This window comes from Belonocnema kinseyi, chromosome 10 (genome assembly GCF_010883055.1).
Source record: "Belonocnema kinseyi isolate 2016_QV_RU_SX_M_011 chromosome 10, B_treatae_v1, whole genome shotgun sequence".
In the NCBI taxonomy this organism is placed as follows: domain Eukaryota; kingdom Metazoa; phylum Arthropoda; class Insecta; order Hymenoptera; family Cynipidae; genus Belonocnema; species Belonocnema kinseyi.
Genome location: NC_046666.1, coordinates 90,203,638 through 90,215,954, shown reverse-complemented (window position 1 = coordinate 90,215,954; position 12,317 = coordinate 90,203,638). Strand labels below are relative to the sequence as shown.

Sequence of the window (12,317 nt, the reverse complement as noted above, 5' to 3'; positions counted from 1 at the left end):
TCTTCCTCGCGTAATAAGATAATTTAATCTTGACGGTCACGTGACCGTCAGATTTGCGGAAATCGGCCATCTGACCGTCAGTTCAGCGCACATCTCTACTGTGGTGCTAATGACCATTTCACACAACTGAATTTCAACAGTGGGAGGTGCATGCCTGCACAAAATCTAGAAGTGTGAAAGAGACAGACGATTATGATCGTCCTCTATCTCTTTCACCTTTGTAGACCTTCTGTGGCCTGCCGGTCACTGCCTGCAAGCAAAGTATGATCGCACAGCACTTCGCAGAGAGCGGCCTTTTCTAGTTGAGGCAGCTAACGCTGGCGGCAACATAGTCGCCTAATACATACTCACTAATGACAATCTAATGACGTCGTTGATGGTTGGTCGATGTTCATGGAATCATGGCAATGGCTTCTACTTTCTCAAACTAGCTTGATGGAAAGCAAAATCAAATCCAGAGAAAAATTACGCAGCATGATGCATCGGCTATCGGAAATTTGAAACTATGCCCGTATGAGCAGTCCGCCGCTACTGCATATGTTTATTTGTATGGAAATCTAAATCCGCGACTTGAAAAGTACGTGTTGAAATCTTGAAATCGCCAACGGAGCACCGAACGTCTGTAGACGTAATCTTCGTTCCTTCGGACCAGCTCGATGCGAACAATTGCGATACGCGGTGCGACATCCCGAGACAAACATTGCACGTAAGTATTCAATTTTTGTAAATCGTCATCGAGCTTTGAATTCACAAAGTGAAATCTCCTTTCTTGTAGCGAAAACTCGGTTCGGGAAACTCCCTTTCCTGCAAAGTCGTCAAGCAATGGCGGCTGCGGTCGTCTGACCGACAAAAAATTCTTTACTTTTACTGCTCATTCTTTTGATCTTTTGTTGCTGCTTGGCGATTATGTTTTTGTCGGATTTCACGGTACATAATAATTCGGTAATTACTTGATGTCGGTTTTTCCATCGTATTTCCTGTTTTCTCGAATCTAATTATAAAATTATTATGTGTGTCGTGATCCTCTGCGTGTATGCGCGCGTGTCAAACTTTTGTACGTGAGGTAGGTGATTATGGCTGATACGGTTAGTAGCGTCGAATATCAACCAAAACTCATTGCAAATGCGATATTCACTTCGAAAGTATAGTGTTTACATTTTTTCTACGTCCTTATGATCAAAGTCTAACAACAAAAAAACAATTCAAAGTATCTATCATCTTGCAAGAGCAGGTTTCCCGACTGATAACTAAAGTTTTTGCTGTTATCAGTAGCTCGAATTACTTGTCGATTAAAGTTCATGTATCTTTTTTAGAATTACTTGTCAACGATTTAAGTGTTGATATAAATTCTGTCGGTTGAAGGTGTTTCAGGTGGAGAATTTTTATGAAACTTTTTGCTGACCTTACATTTTTTTGCTCCTAAATTATATGTTTTTCTAACAAAGTTTTCTTGTTCGTAAATTATATATTTTTCTTAATACCCGAATGATTTTGATAGTGTATCTTTGTGTAGTTCTTAATTTTACTTCGGCTTTTTTTATAATTCTTCAAGACTGCTGAACGTGCTATGTTATAATTAAAACAGTTGAAATTACTATTTATTTGAAAGATATGTAAAATCATAACGTTCGGATACAATATCGTTGGTTTGTGTTGGTAATTTGACAAAAAACGTGAAAAGCAACAGTACAGTTTCACATAATAGTAAAATTTCATGTATTTTTTTGGCAAGTTGTTCAAAATTTGGTGAATTTAAAGCTTTTATTTGCAATATAATTATTGATAATTGTACATAAAACCAGCTGTGTGGTGTGATTATCATTCAGTTTTTCACAGTGTAATAAAAGACACCAGTTTCCAATGATCTTTTAATTTGAAATTAAAAATATTTATATGTATCCAATTAATATATTCCAATGTGCTGCGTACTATTATATTTGAATGCAAATTATTCTTTTAAATATATTATTGAAGTATAAATCTGAAACGAATGTCTTATGAATAGTATATTAAAAAATGTCCTGAATATATAAAGTGCGATATAGCTTTATGCAAAATTAAAAACAAATATAGGTGCCTATATGGAGGACATTACATTTCACATGAGCATTTTTTAACCCACGGTTCTAGCTTTAAGCAAAAAATGGAAATCAGTTATTCGACAAAAAAAGATCTATAAATTTGTTAATAATAATTTTTGATAGGGCGCGTAGTTTTTTTTTTAACTTTACAACTTTTTTTGTAAATAAAATATGTGAAGGTATTAAATAAAATATATCAAAAAAGGTTTTCACTTTTAATTTTCGCGAAATTCCTACTCAAATGAAATATATAAAAGTAGTTTATGATATTCTGATACATTTTCCAAAGTTTCAGTCCGATATTTTATTTACAAAAAAAGTTTTTAAGTTTAATGAAAATTCAGTAAACTGAATAAGTGAGCTCAATAATATAGGTATTTGAGTGTGTGAAACGCTCTTAAGACTGAATGAATTGAATTTTTGAAAAATTGAGTCACGAAAAAAAACTGAATAGGTAAAATTTGTTCACGCAAGAAAGATTTATAAATTTATTATTAATAATTTTTCGACGTGTGGAAAAAGTCGCGTTTAGTCCTATTTAGAATAGTAGCCCCCGGCAGGTGCACGCGTGGGTGTTCCACGCGGGGAAAGTCTACGAGGGTCCAAATCGGTTGCCCTCAATGAACAACGGTTAAAGTTTCCAAGTCCAAAGGGTGAATAATTTTTTTAACTATAAGTTTTAAGGTTTCATAAATTCAGATGTACAAAAAGTTAATTTTTGTCAAAATCTCGATGACCCTTTTTTGAAATTCGAACTCTAAAAATATGGATATTCCAGAGGGGGCCTTGATCATTAGCCCCCCACGGATCAACGGTTAAAATTTTCAAGTCCAGAGGGTGAATATTTTTCTGAAATTATAAGTTTTAAGCTTTCATAAGTTTAGACTTGAAAAAAAATGAATTTCTGTCCAAAATTTAATTTCACTTTTTTGAAACTTGAACTCTGAAAATGTGAACATTCCATAAAGTTGAGAAAAAATTACATTTTATGTCAATCTTAAACGTTATAAAATGGTCTAAAACACTTAAAAACGAAACCTTACTCGAAAGTTAACAAAAATTTGCTATTGAAAAATTGTCAAAGTTCACGATAAAAATGTTGATTTTCGCCTTAAAAAGTTTTTAATATTCATTAAAAATTATATTTTCTGTCCTTGTAAAAAGTTTTAAAGTAATTCATACGGGAAAAAAAAGAATATTAAAAGAAAACAAAATTTTAATTCATTTAAATGATTTATTCAGAAGAATTTGTAAAGGGCGCGATGTAAATCGACGAACGTAAGATTATGTAGATAAACGTCCTAAGCCGACCGAAATCTGAAATATTTATAAATATATAATAACTGAAATAATTTTAACTTCACGGTGAATAGAATACCGATACTTCTTCTAAATATACACACAGGTTGTCTACTGTGCAGGAATTTCAGAAAATCCGGGATTCGGTCTTGATTTTATTTTTGATTCGGGAAGTGCATTTCATTTCCTTATAATTTATGATTTTTATTGTACTTTTGAGCTACTTGCGCTACTTCTTTCTAATTCAAACTGAAATTAACATAATTAATAATCGACAGGCAACAAAGAGCCTCAGCGCCCATAGATAACAACTTAACTATATGTTAGTTGAGAAACGTAAAATTACAAATTGCATTAAAAAGTACAAAAACAAATCCTAAATTTCATTTTTCCGCTCGGAAAATATTGCCGACAGACGATGCGACATTCCATCTCTGTTCCAGGTTCGCTGGTCGGTGTAATTTTACACAGCAGTCGTAAAATCACATCTTCCAACAGTAAATTTACGTATTTCGGTATTTCCCCCCTATGGAACGCTTTTTCCAACGCTTGTAGTTTTTCATGATTATAGTAACGCTAGGCTAGACCCCCCCCCCCCCCCCCCCCCCTAAAAGTATTACATAATATACGGACCACCCCAAACCAATGGAAAATATTCGATGTATTCGGAGGATAAACATTTATGTTGTACACAAAAAAATACAAATCTCTTAAACAATTCTTCCTAAATTTAAAAAAATGATCTTATTTATAGAATTCACTTTTTAAATCGATTTTGATACTTTATACCAATAATAATGATTTGTCTGCTTTTTATAATCATGGTATCGACAATGAAGGTTATGTTCTGCTGATGACATTTATTTTATTACTGAATTACAAAGTGATGCAGATCGATAAAGTACTTCATATTATGTTTGAAAACATCTACGAACATGCATTCATTTTTTATCATGTATAATTATTGTAATATTATAAATAATTGTTTGATAATCACATTTTCCATTTTCAAATTATTACGCTTTTTTAAAGGCAAATAATGCCTATTCGTATTGTTTAAATTGTGCTACGTTCCTATTTCTCGTACAATTGACTTTTTACATATACTTTCTTAAATCCCATGAGCCCCGGTTGACTCGACCCGACTCAAACCCTGAAAAATGATTGAATGTCTAAACCGATTCTTTTGTTACTAAGATTTAAATTTTCCTGCAGCTTTTTTTTACACTTTTATTATAATTCTAAAAAATTGCTCGCTGTGCGGGAAAATTTTTATTTCTTATTATAAATGTTTTTTTCTTTCTATTCTTCAAAAATTTGCGCCTTGGACGTAAAAAAACGAACATTTGTTACCATTTAAATAAAATTATAAATTGTTTTGCTAGCAAAAAAACACAAGTTATTTTGTTTACTCAAGTGCAAACTAATCGATTTTGTTTACCCCTACTCCTAATGCGATATTTTGAGGTTGCAATGATCTAGCAATAATTACTTTCTCTGAATCTAATTAAAAATGTGACAAGATATTCAAAATCACATATTTAATTAGCATTTTTTGTGCGTTGCAAGCTTTGACGTTTTATTTATTTTTAAGTTGATACTAATATGGTGCATTGATGCCTAAAGAGTTTATTTTGTGTCTGCGTCTTGGAGAAGAGAAAGTTGCATTTATTTGTGTGAAAAATGGAAATTCGCATTTTTGCAATAACGAGAGGAGATATAAAAATGTCAAAAAAGTAGTTGTTCCACTTGAGAAATTCTTCAAAAAAATTTTAATCCCTTTGCTTTATGTTACGTTTTTTCAAAATTTTCGCACAAATATTAATAATGTCGGCTATAATGTTTTTCTTAAAACAATAAAATATCGTAATATTTTGTACACGCAATTTAATGTGTAAATATACAAGTTGAAACAATTTTTATCAGGAAATTTTATTTGCAATAGAAAAATACAATTATAGCGGACTTTATTCGTATTTTAGCCAAAATTGTATGAAAAAAAGGCATCGTATTAGTGCCAAATTTGAAAAAAAAAATAGAAAAAAATAAAGCGATGGCACTTCTGACAAAATTGAGTTTAAAGATTTTCAGAAAAAACGTCACTTTAATGCTATTTTTTGATTTTCTGGCAGGTTTTGAAAGTAAACAAAAAGATCTTTAAGAATCAAGAAAAGAGTAACATACTCGTATTTGTTTAGATACTACAAGACAAAAAAATATTAACAATTTGTTTATAAATTGCGTTACCATTTTCAAAAGTTCTAATACTCATAATTAGTCAAAAAACATCGCCTAATCGGGATAATATGAGACTTCTAACATCCCTAGAAAAACAACATATTTTGTCTCGAAACGATTCTGTGACTTCGGCATACACAGCCTGTCTTATTTCAAATGAATTCGGTCATTTGACTGCATAGAAATAAAGTTTTGATCAATTACAATATTACACGGAGAAAATTTGTTCATTAAAACGTACCCAATTAGTTCGGTAACTGGAGGACATTACTGCATTTAGATAAAGTTTACAATTATTCGAGGATTTAATACAAAACAGAACTATAAATATTACAAAAAGTTCGGTAAAATCTCAAGCCCAAAAGTGAAATATCTGATTCACTTAAAGTATATATTTCAGAATTTTCTAGAGATTTTCACTTTTATTATGAGAGGAATTACAAAACAGTACGTTAAAATGAGAATCGCTAGGGACGTCAACATTGTCGGGGCTGAAGTTTAAAACCAAGTCCCCCATACAAACTTTAACATTTTTAAGTTTCGGGTAATATTGCAGGACTTCAGAAAATATTAAAATATATGGATTAGTTTTACATGTTTGATTTTTATTTATTAAATTCTAACGTAATTTAATTTAATAGATTTTATATAAATTTAATTTGTAACTTTTTAATGTTAAATTTTTCAAAAATTAAAACATTGAGAATTAAATAATTTAAGGTTTTAAGGCGAAAAAAAATATTAATAAAAAATTATCCAATGTTTTTATTTGCTTTCTCTAAATTTATAAGCTCGTTTATTAATAAAATGTTAAAATAAGGAATTTCGATGAACGGGGACCAGATATTTTTTGGACGGCCCTGACGTACTCGTACTTTAATTTTTTATTCGATATTTTTTTCTCGATATTCTAAGTGTTAAGTTAGCCGTGAGGTCTATTCGCTAGCGATCGAACGCATTAAGCTTAGAGTAGGTGGTTCGAAACCCGTCACAGCGTTTTCGATTTTTAAAGCGTTCAGATCATTAAAGGCGTGCGACTATATTATATGTAATGTATTGTAATTAAATGTAATTGTTTAAGACAAATTGTGTAAGGATGTGTGTATTAAGTGGATGACCTTCCACAGAATCTGGTTGTAGCAAGAATTTTTTTTGCTGACGCACGAAATTTTACATGGCGGGGATGTAGAATTTACATATAGAGCGATAGACTTTGTTTTCTTTGATTGAAACTGTAACTAACAGTTCGAATCATTTTACCTGACCGTTAGGTAATGGACATCTCATTTTACCTAACTTTCAGGTAATATTTATTATTTCTATTATATTAAATTATAATAAATTTATATTAATAATTGATGTTTTTAAATCAAATATTACCCTATTTCATTTTCAAGACCGAATGTAAAATTTTAATAAAATGCCGTAATGTTTTCCGTAAAAGAGAATGGACAAAATTTAATGTATGTAAAACAAAAAGAAAATTACATTTTCTCCTGTTTGATTAAGAAAAAGAGAATCCTAAGCTTGATTTAGAGACCAACAAAAAAGACAGAAAAAGGATTGATTTAAATTTGAGTAAAAATGGTTGGGCAGCGTTCAAGTATTACGTAACACACCAGGAGGGGAGGGGTCCCCCTCCTGGTGCGTTACGTAGTGCTGTAGTGCAGCCCTTATGCTAAGGCCATGTGATGAGTGGATCACGTGATCAGATTCCTACCTAACCGATACATTATTTCCCAACTTATTTTCACACGAAGCGCCACATCGAGTTGAAAATTTAGGATAATAAATAAGAAGCACTAAGAAAGTTGGGTCTCGTCCTAAATCTTAATAATTATCAAACAAGCACAAACAAAATTTATTTGCAAAAAAAACTTATTTTGTAATTATAAAAATTTAGGACCAGGCGGTTGGTATGGTCGGAATCAGGTCACGTGGTCCACTCATCACATGGCCTTAAAGTTACATATATTTACTATAGGGAAACCGTTAAGTTGGAGGGAGGGGATTCAAAAATTTCAGAAAAACGCGTTACGTAATATTCGAACACTCCCTTGTAACCATACGCCAAATGGAAAAAGTACCATCCAATAGAACTACACTTTGTTCAAGTTTGAGTCGAATGGATTTTTTGGGTGGTACACTGGAGAAAAGATGCCCCCTGTAGACTATAATCGTTTTTAATACACATTTTTGTTGAATAAAATTAAAATTCTTAATTTGATTTTTGATTGTAGTAGGTGACATGCCTAGCAGTCGCGATCCTCAGCGTACAGAACGTAATGGAAGATTCAAATCTAGGCGAAGAGAGAGTGCAAACAACGAAGTAAATCGTCACAGTTTCGAGGTTACTGACAAAAGGCACAGGAAGCATGGAAAAAGTAAGAGTTCTGGTCGGAAAAAGAAGAAGCGGTCGCGAGACAAGTCCCTAGAGAGTTCAACGAAAGTAGCGACTTCACTGAAACCATTGGTAGAGTATTCGGACGTAAGCAGTGAAGATCTCTCTGAACCAGAGGCAGGAGAAATACAATCTGAGGACAGTAGAGGTAACAGTTATACTGACGGTGAGGTGCCTGACCCTTTGTTGCAGAGGCGTTACTATGGGGGAGGAAGTCCTGCTCGAAATCTTGGGACATCGCCTGTCAGTCTTTCGCCAACTCCTCCAGTGCAACATAGACACCCAGTTAGACACTACTCGCTTAGCGAAGATCAGCAACAGCAACAGGTTATGCACAGAAAGTCACCAGAATTTGCAGATGACGCCAGGAGGTTTAAAAGAAAGGAGAAGAAACACAAACGCGAGAAGAAAAAGAAGAGAAGTTTGAGTCCCTGTCCGAGTACGGGTAAGAAAAAGAAGAGAAAATCTAAGCGCCACTCTCCTAGTGTCAGCCCTTCACGAGTCATTGACGGCACTCATTCACTCACGCCTGATCATGATAAAACGGATGATAACTGGCCAAAGTCGCCACCCTTACCTTTAAAGGATGATACTTCTCCTATATCGCCTCCAACACCCCAGGACAATCGTGTCCTAAGTGATATGGATATTGACTCTCCTGATCGAGATGTTCGTAATGTGACTATATCCCCCACCGTTCCCCTTTCCCCGCACACTCCCTTGTTGCCACCAAGACAATTATCGCCAGAGTGTAACAAGGTGAACCACGGAATGAAGCACAGCCCCGAAAGGCAAAAACACAGTCCGATAGGACACATGCGACGGAATAGCATCAGTCCGAGCCACGGATCTAGTCGCAAACGCCCCCATAGCCCAAGTCCAATACCAAGAAGAAGGGATCACAGCCCACCGAGAAGAAGAGAATTCAGTCCGAGTCCAATGCCAAGAATGAGGCATACTCCGAGTCCATCGGCTCTCAGACGAAGAGAGTTCAGTCCTAGCCCTGGGAGGCACAGGCGCAGGGAAATGCCTAGTGGATCTCCTTCTAATAAACGTAGGCGTAGAGAAGAAATGGATCGAAGGCACAAACATCATGATAAGGAGAGGAGAGAAAAGAGGAAGTCTGGATCAGTCAGGAGTCCTATGGGGAATAGGTATGTTATTTATATATTTTTAAAATTAACTTTATTTGCTTACATTTTCCTTGAATGTATTTGAATTTTCTTTGATTCAGTAAAATGAATTGCACTAGTTAACAAAATGAGACCTAAGGTAAACGGTGTAATGATTGACCACTTAAGGAACTTTTGAAGTTCCTCACGGAGAGAAACTTCGAGATTAATTCACGGAAGCGCGTAGTTTTAGAACTACAATTTATACTTGCTTTAGAGTTTCGGACTCGATCTAAAAGCATCGAATTCGAGACCTGAGAGCAAAGAGGTATGGCCTAATGCCTGAAACTTCGAGACCTATGCTTTAAAAGCAAGGGTTCTGTGATATTAGTTCTTGCTCCAAAGCGTAATAAAATCAGGGAGATGTGCAGTGAATTAATCTCTTGAAATTTCTTTCCGTGTGGTAGATGAAAATAGTCTTGAGTGTCCACTTTGAAATCCAAAAATCAAATTTCTGTCTGATTCATAAAAATGCTTGGTATTTTGAAATATGTTGGTTGCGGCAAGAAACTTTAAATAGCCTCGCGCACGAGGTGTGACAAAACTCTTCTCCGCCGTAGTATCTATACATCCGTACCAGGCCCCCCAAGCCTCGATGTATTTTCCTGGGACAAAGTTTCTTAGCGACTTGGGTACAAAGTATCAGTAAATGTCTGGCGGGGGCACTACAGTTGTCCTCAACATAAGTAAATGTGTCTTCAATGATAAGACAGACACAAATGTACTATAAATTAAAGGATACTGTTCCTACGTGAGAAGAAATAAGATACTACGAGCCAGTTCCACTAACCTCGGTTAAAAATTTAATCCTCGGTTAAAGCTAGTTCCGCGTTCTACCACTTTTTAACAAGTGGTTAACTCGCATTAACCACCGTTAAATCTAACCGGTCAAGTTTGGTCGGTTAGGGCGATTTAATCGTCCTTTAACCTAAAAAGTGCAGTGTCGTTGTGAAATATGAAGTTTTTGGAAGAAGTTCTAAGGTCGTCTGATGACGACGTAGAAGACATTTTTGAATTTATCCGCAGAAGACCGCGCATTTTCAAAGTAAGAGTGAATTTTTTTGATAATTTCGACGACGCTGATTTTCAAACGAGATTTCGCTTAAGAAAAGCTTGTGTAAATGATCTGCTGAATCAAATCGAAGGAGCATTTGGAAGAAAATTAGGCGATCTCACTTTATTTTCTTCCATCTTATCACAGATAATACGAATAAAACATAAATATAACACGAACAAAAAATACATACAAATTCACTTTTTTTAGGTCAGTGTGGGCACGAGCGTGGAGTGAACCTTATTTGGATTTGGCGCGCACGGCCATATTGAGTTGCGTTTCACTCGACTGACAAGTAGCCAATCACGCGAATGGTTGAAAGTAAAATGGTAGTTATTTCGAAACGACTATCTGGTTAGCTAACCGGGACCTCCAAAAACGTGATGGAACGCGCGACAGGATAATCGACGCTTAACTATGGCATTACATTTAACACATTACATTTAATACCGGAAAATTTCAATTAACCACACGACCCACACATACGTTCAGCGCTTATCACTCAGAACAGTCACATTTGTGTTAATGTCGCGGGTGCCTTCGACGGACATTTCCTGGTAAAAAAATAGAAAAAATGTACCACTTAGAATGATAAAATTAGCAACACAAATGGTGCAATGATGTAAACTTGCATATTAGAAGTTCTAATCTGGTAACTTTACTACTTTTAGGTTGCCAGTGAAACACGGCGTTTTAAAAGTACAGTTTCTGCTTGTGACTCTGTTATTTGAGTAGGTAATATATAGACCTACTTTCAGAGCGTTGAAGTTTTTGACGTCGGTAAATGTACAGGAGCTGGTGAAAATTCCATTTGCGAACATAATTTCACACCTTAAACATGGGGAATTGATAATGTGACATACTTGCACAGTTTTTAAATTAGTAAAATGAAAAATCGTTGTAAAATTAGAAAGTTATGGAAAATAATTCTAAAAAATGGTTAAATTACAATTATCTGTGAAGGTTATGTTTCAAATTGATGGTAACAATGATAAACAATTTTATTGTGCGCGTGTCTCGTGCGTAGTGCGCTCTTATCAACTTTGAGTCCCGGACGTGCAGTGAGTACATGGTACAAAATCTGTTGCAAGTGACCATGGCGATCACGGGACAGAAAAATGCTACTGATTGCCGTGGTAATTTTACCGAAACATTGTCAAAATAAAAGTTTGGAAATGTATCTTATTCTATACTTTTTTTTATATTCTAGTGTTAGAAAGGTTTGTTCATGTTCTATAATTCGGATTTTTTTGAATTACTTTATTGAACAACAAAAACATTCAAATCTCGGAATTCTGCGTTTTGGTTACAAAAATGGTCACATTCTTTCACGTTCTCATTCCCATTGGCAGCTTTCAATCCATTCCATATAAAAAAATGTACATTTTAAATTTTTGTATCGGAATCTCTCAGCAATAGTAAACATTATTCCATTATCAAGACATATATTTTAAAGGAGTGTAATTTAAAAAGTTTTTCTTTGATAATTAAGGTTTCAAAATTTACAATTGGAATTTCCTCAATGTCAACGAGTTTCAATCTAAAATTCGTCAGTTTTGAATATTTTCAATTAAAGGCTGTTCAATATTATTATCATTTATATTATTATCAATATCAATCATTCTTTTATGTTTTTCAAACTGGTTTTTAATCAAATACATAAATATAATGTTATAAATTTAAATAAATTGTGTTGGGTGATGGTCATGGGGGCTACAGCGTAGGCTTCGGACCCAATCCGTCGGCTTGCGGGTTCGATTCCCGCCTCGCACTCTGGAAGAGCCTCGGCGGCCCATGCTGTGAACAATAGCCTAGCAAGGGAGTGATCCCAGATCTGAAACGAGACGTGCTCCAATACTATGACACGTCTATGTCCGTGTGAATATGGCAGGAGACGATATAAATGCCTGGGTTGCGCGCGCCACCCATTTCTCCTCTTCTGAATTTGAAAACTCGAAGGTGCACGATTACCGGTCGGAACACTTCAGCGGTTCTATTTATATCTCTATCTGCTTTGAAATAAAATGAAGAGATTGGGATTTTAATATTTCCAGATTTCGATGCTGGGCTGG

General features: G+C 34.7%; 1 protein-coding gene across 4 annotated transcripts in view; it reads left to right on the top strand.

The window, feature by feature from the left end:
- Positions 1 to 362: 362 nt before the first annotated feature.
- Positions 363 to 12,317, top strand: part of LOC117181858 (cyclin-dependent kinase 12) — a 137,723-nt gene continuing 125,768 nt past the window's right edge. For 3 of the 4 annotated variants that reach the window (XR_004468187.1, XM_033374862.1, XM_033374864.1), the window contains exons 1-2: positions 364 to 706; positions 7,859 to 9,173. Coding sequence is in view for 3 of the 4 variants with exons in the window: in XM_033374862.1 (XP_033230753.1) it covers positions 7,867 to 9,173 (1,307 nt within the window). In the remaining variant the exon portion in view is untranslated. Of the gene's footprint in view, positions 707 to 7,858; positions 9,174 to 12,317 lie in introns of all 4 variants that reach the window. The other variant, XM_033374863.1, reaches the window with a different exon arrangement.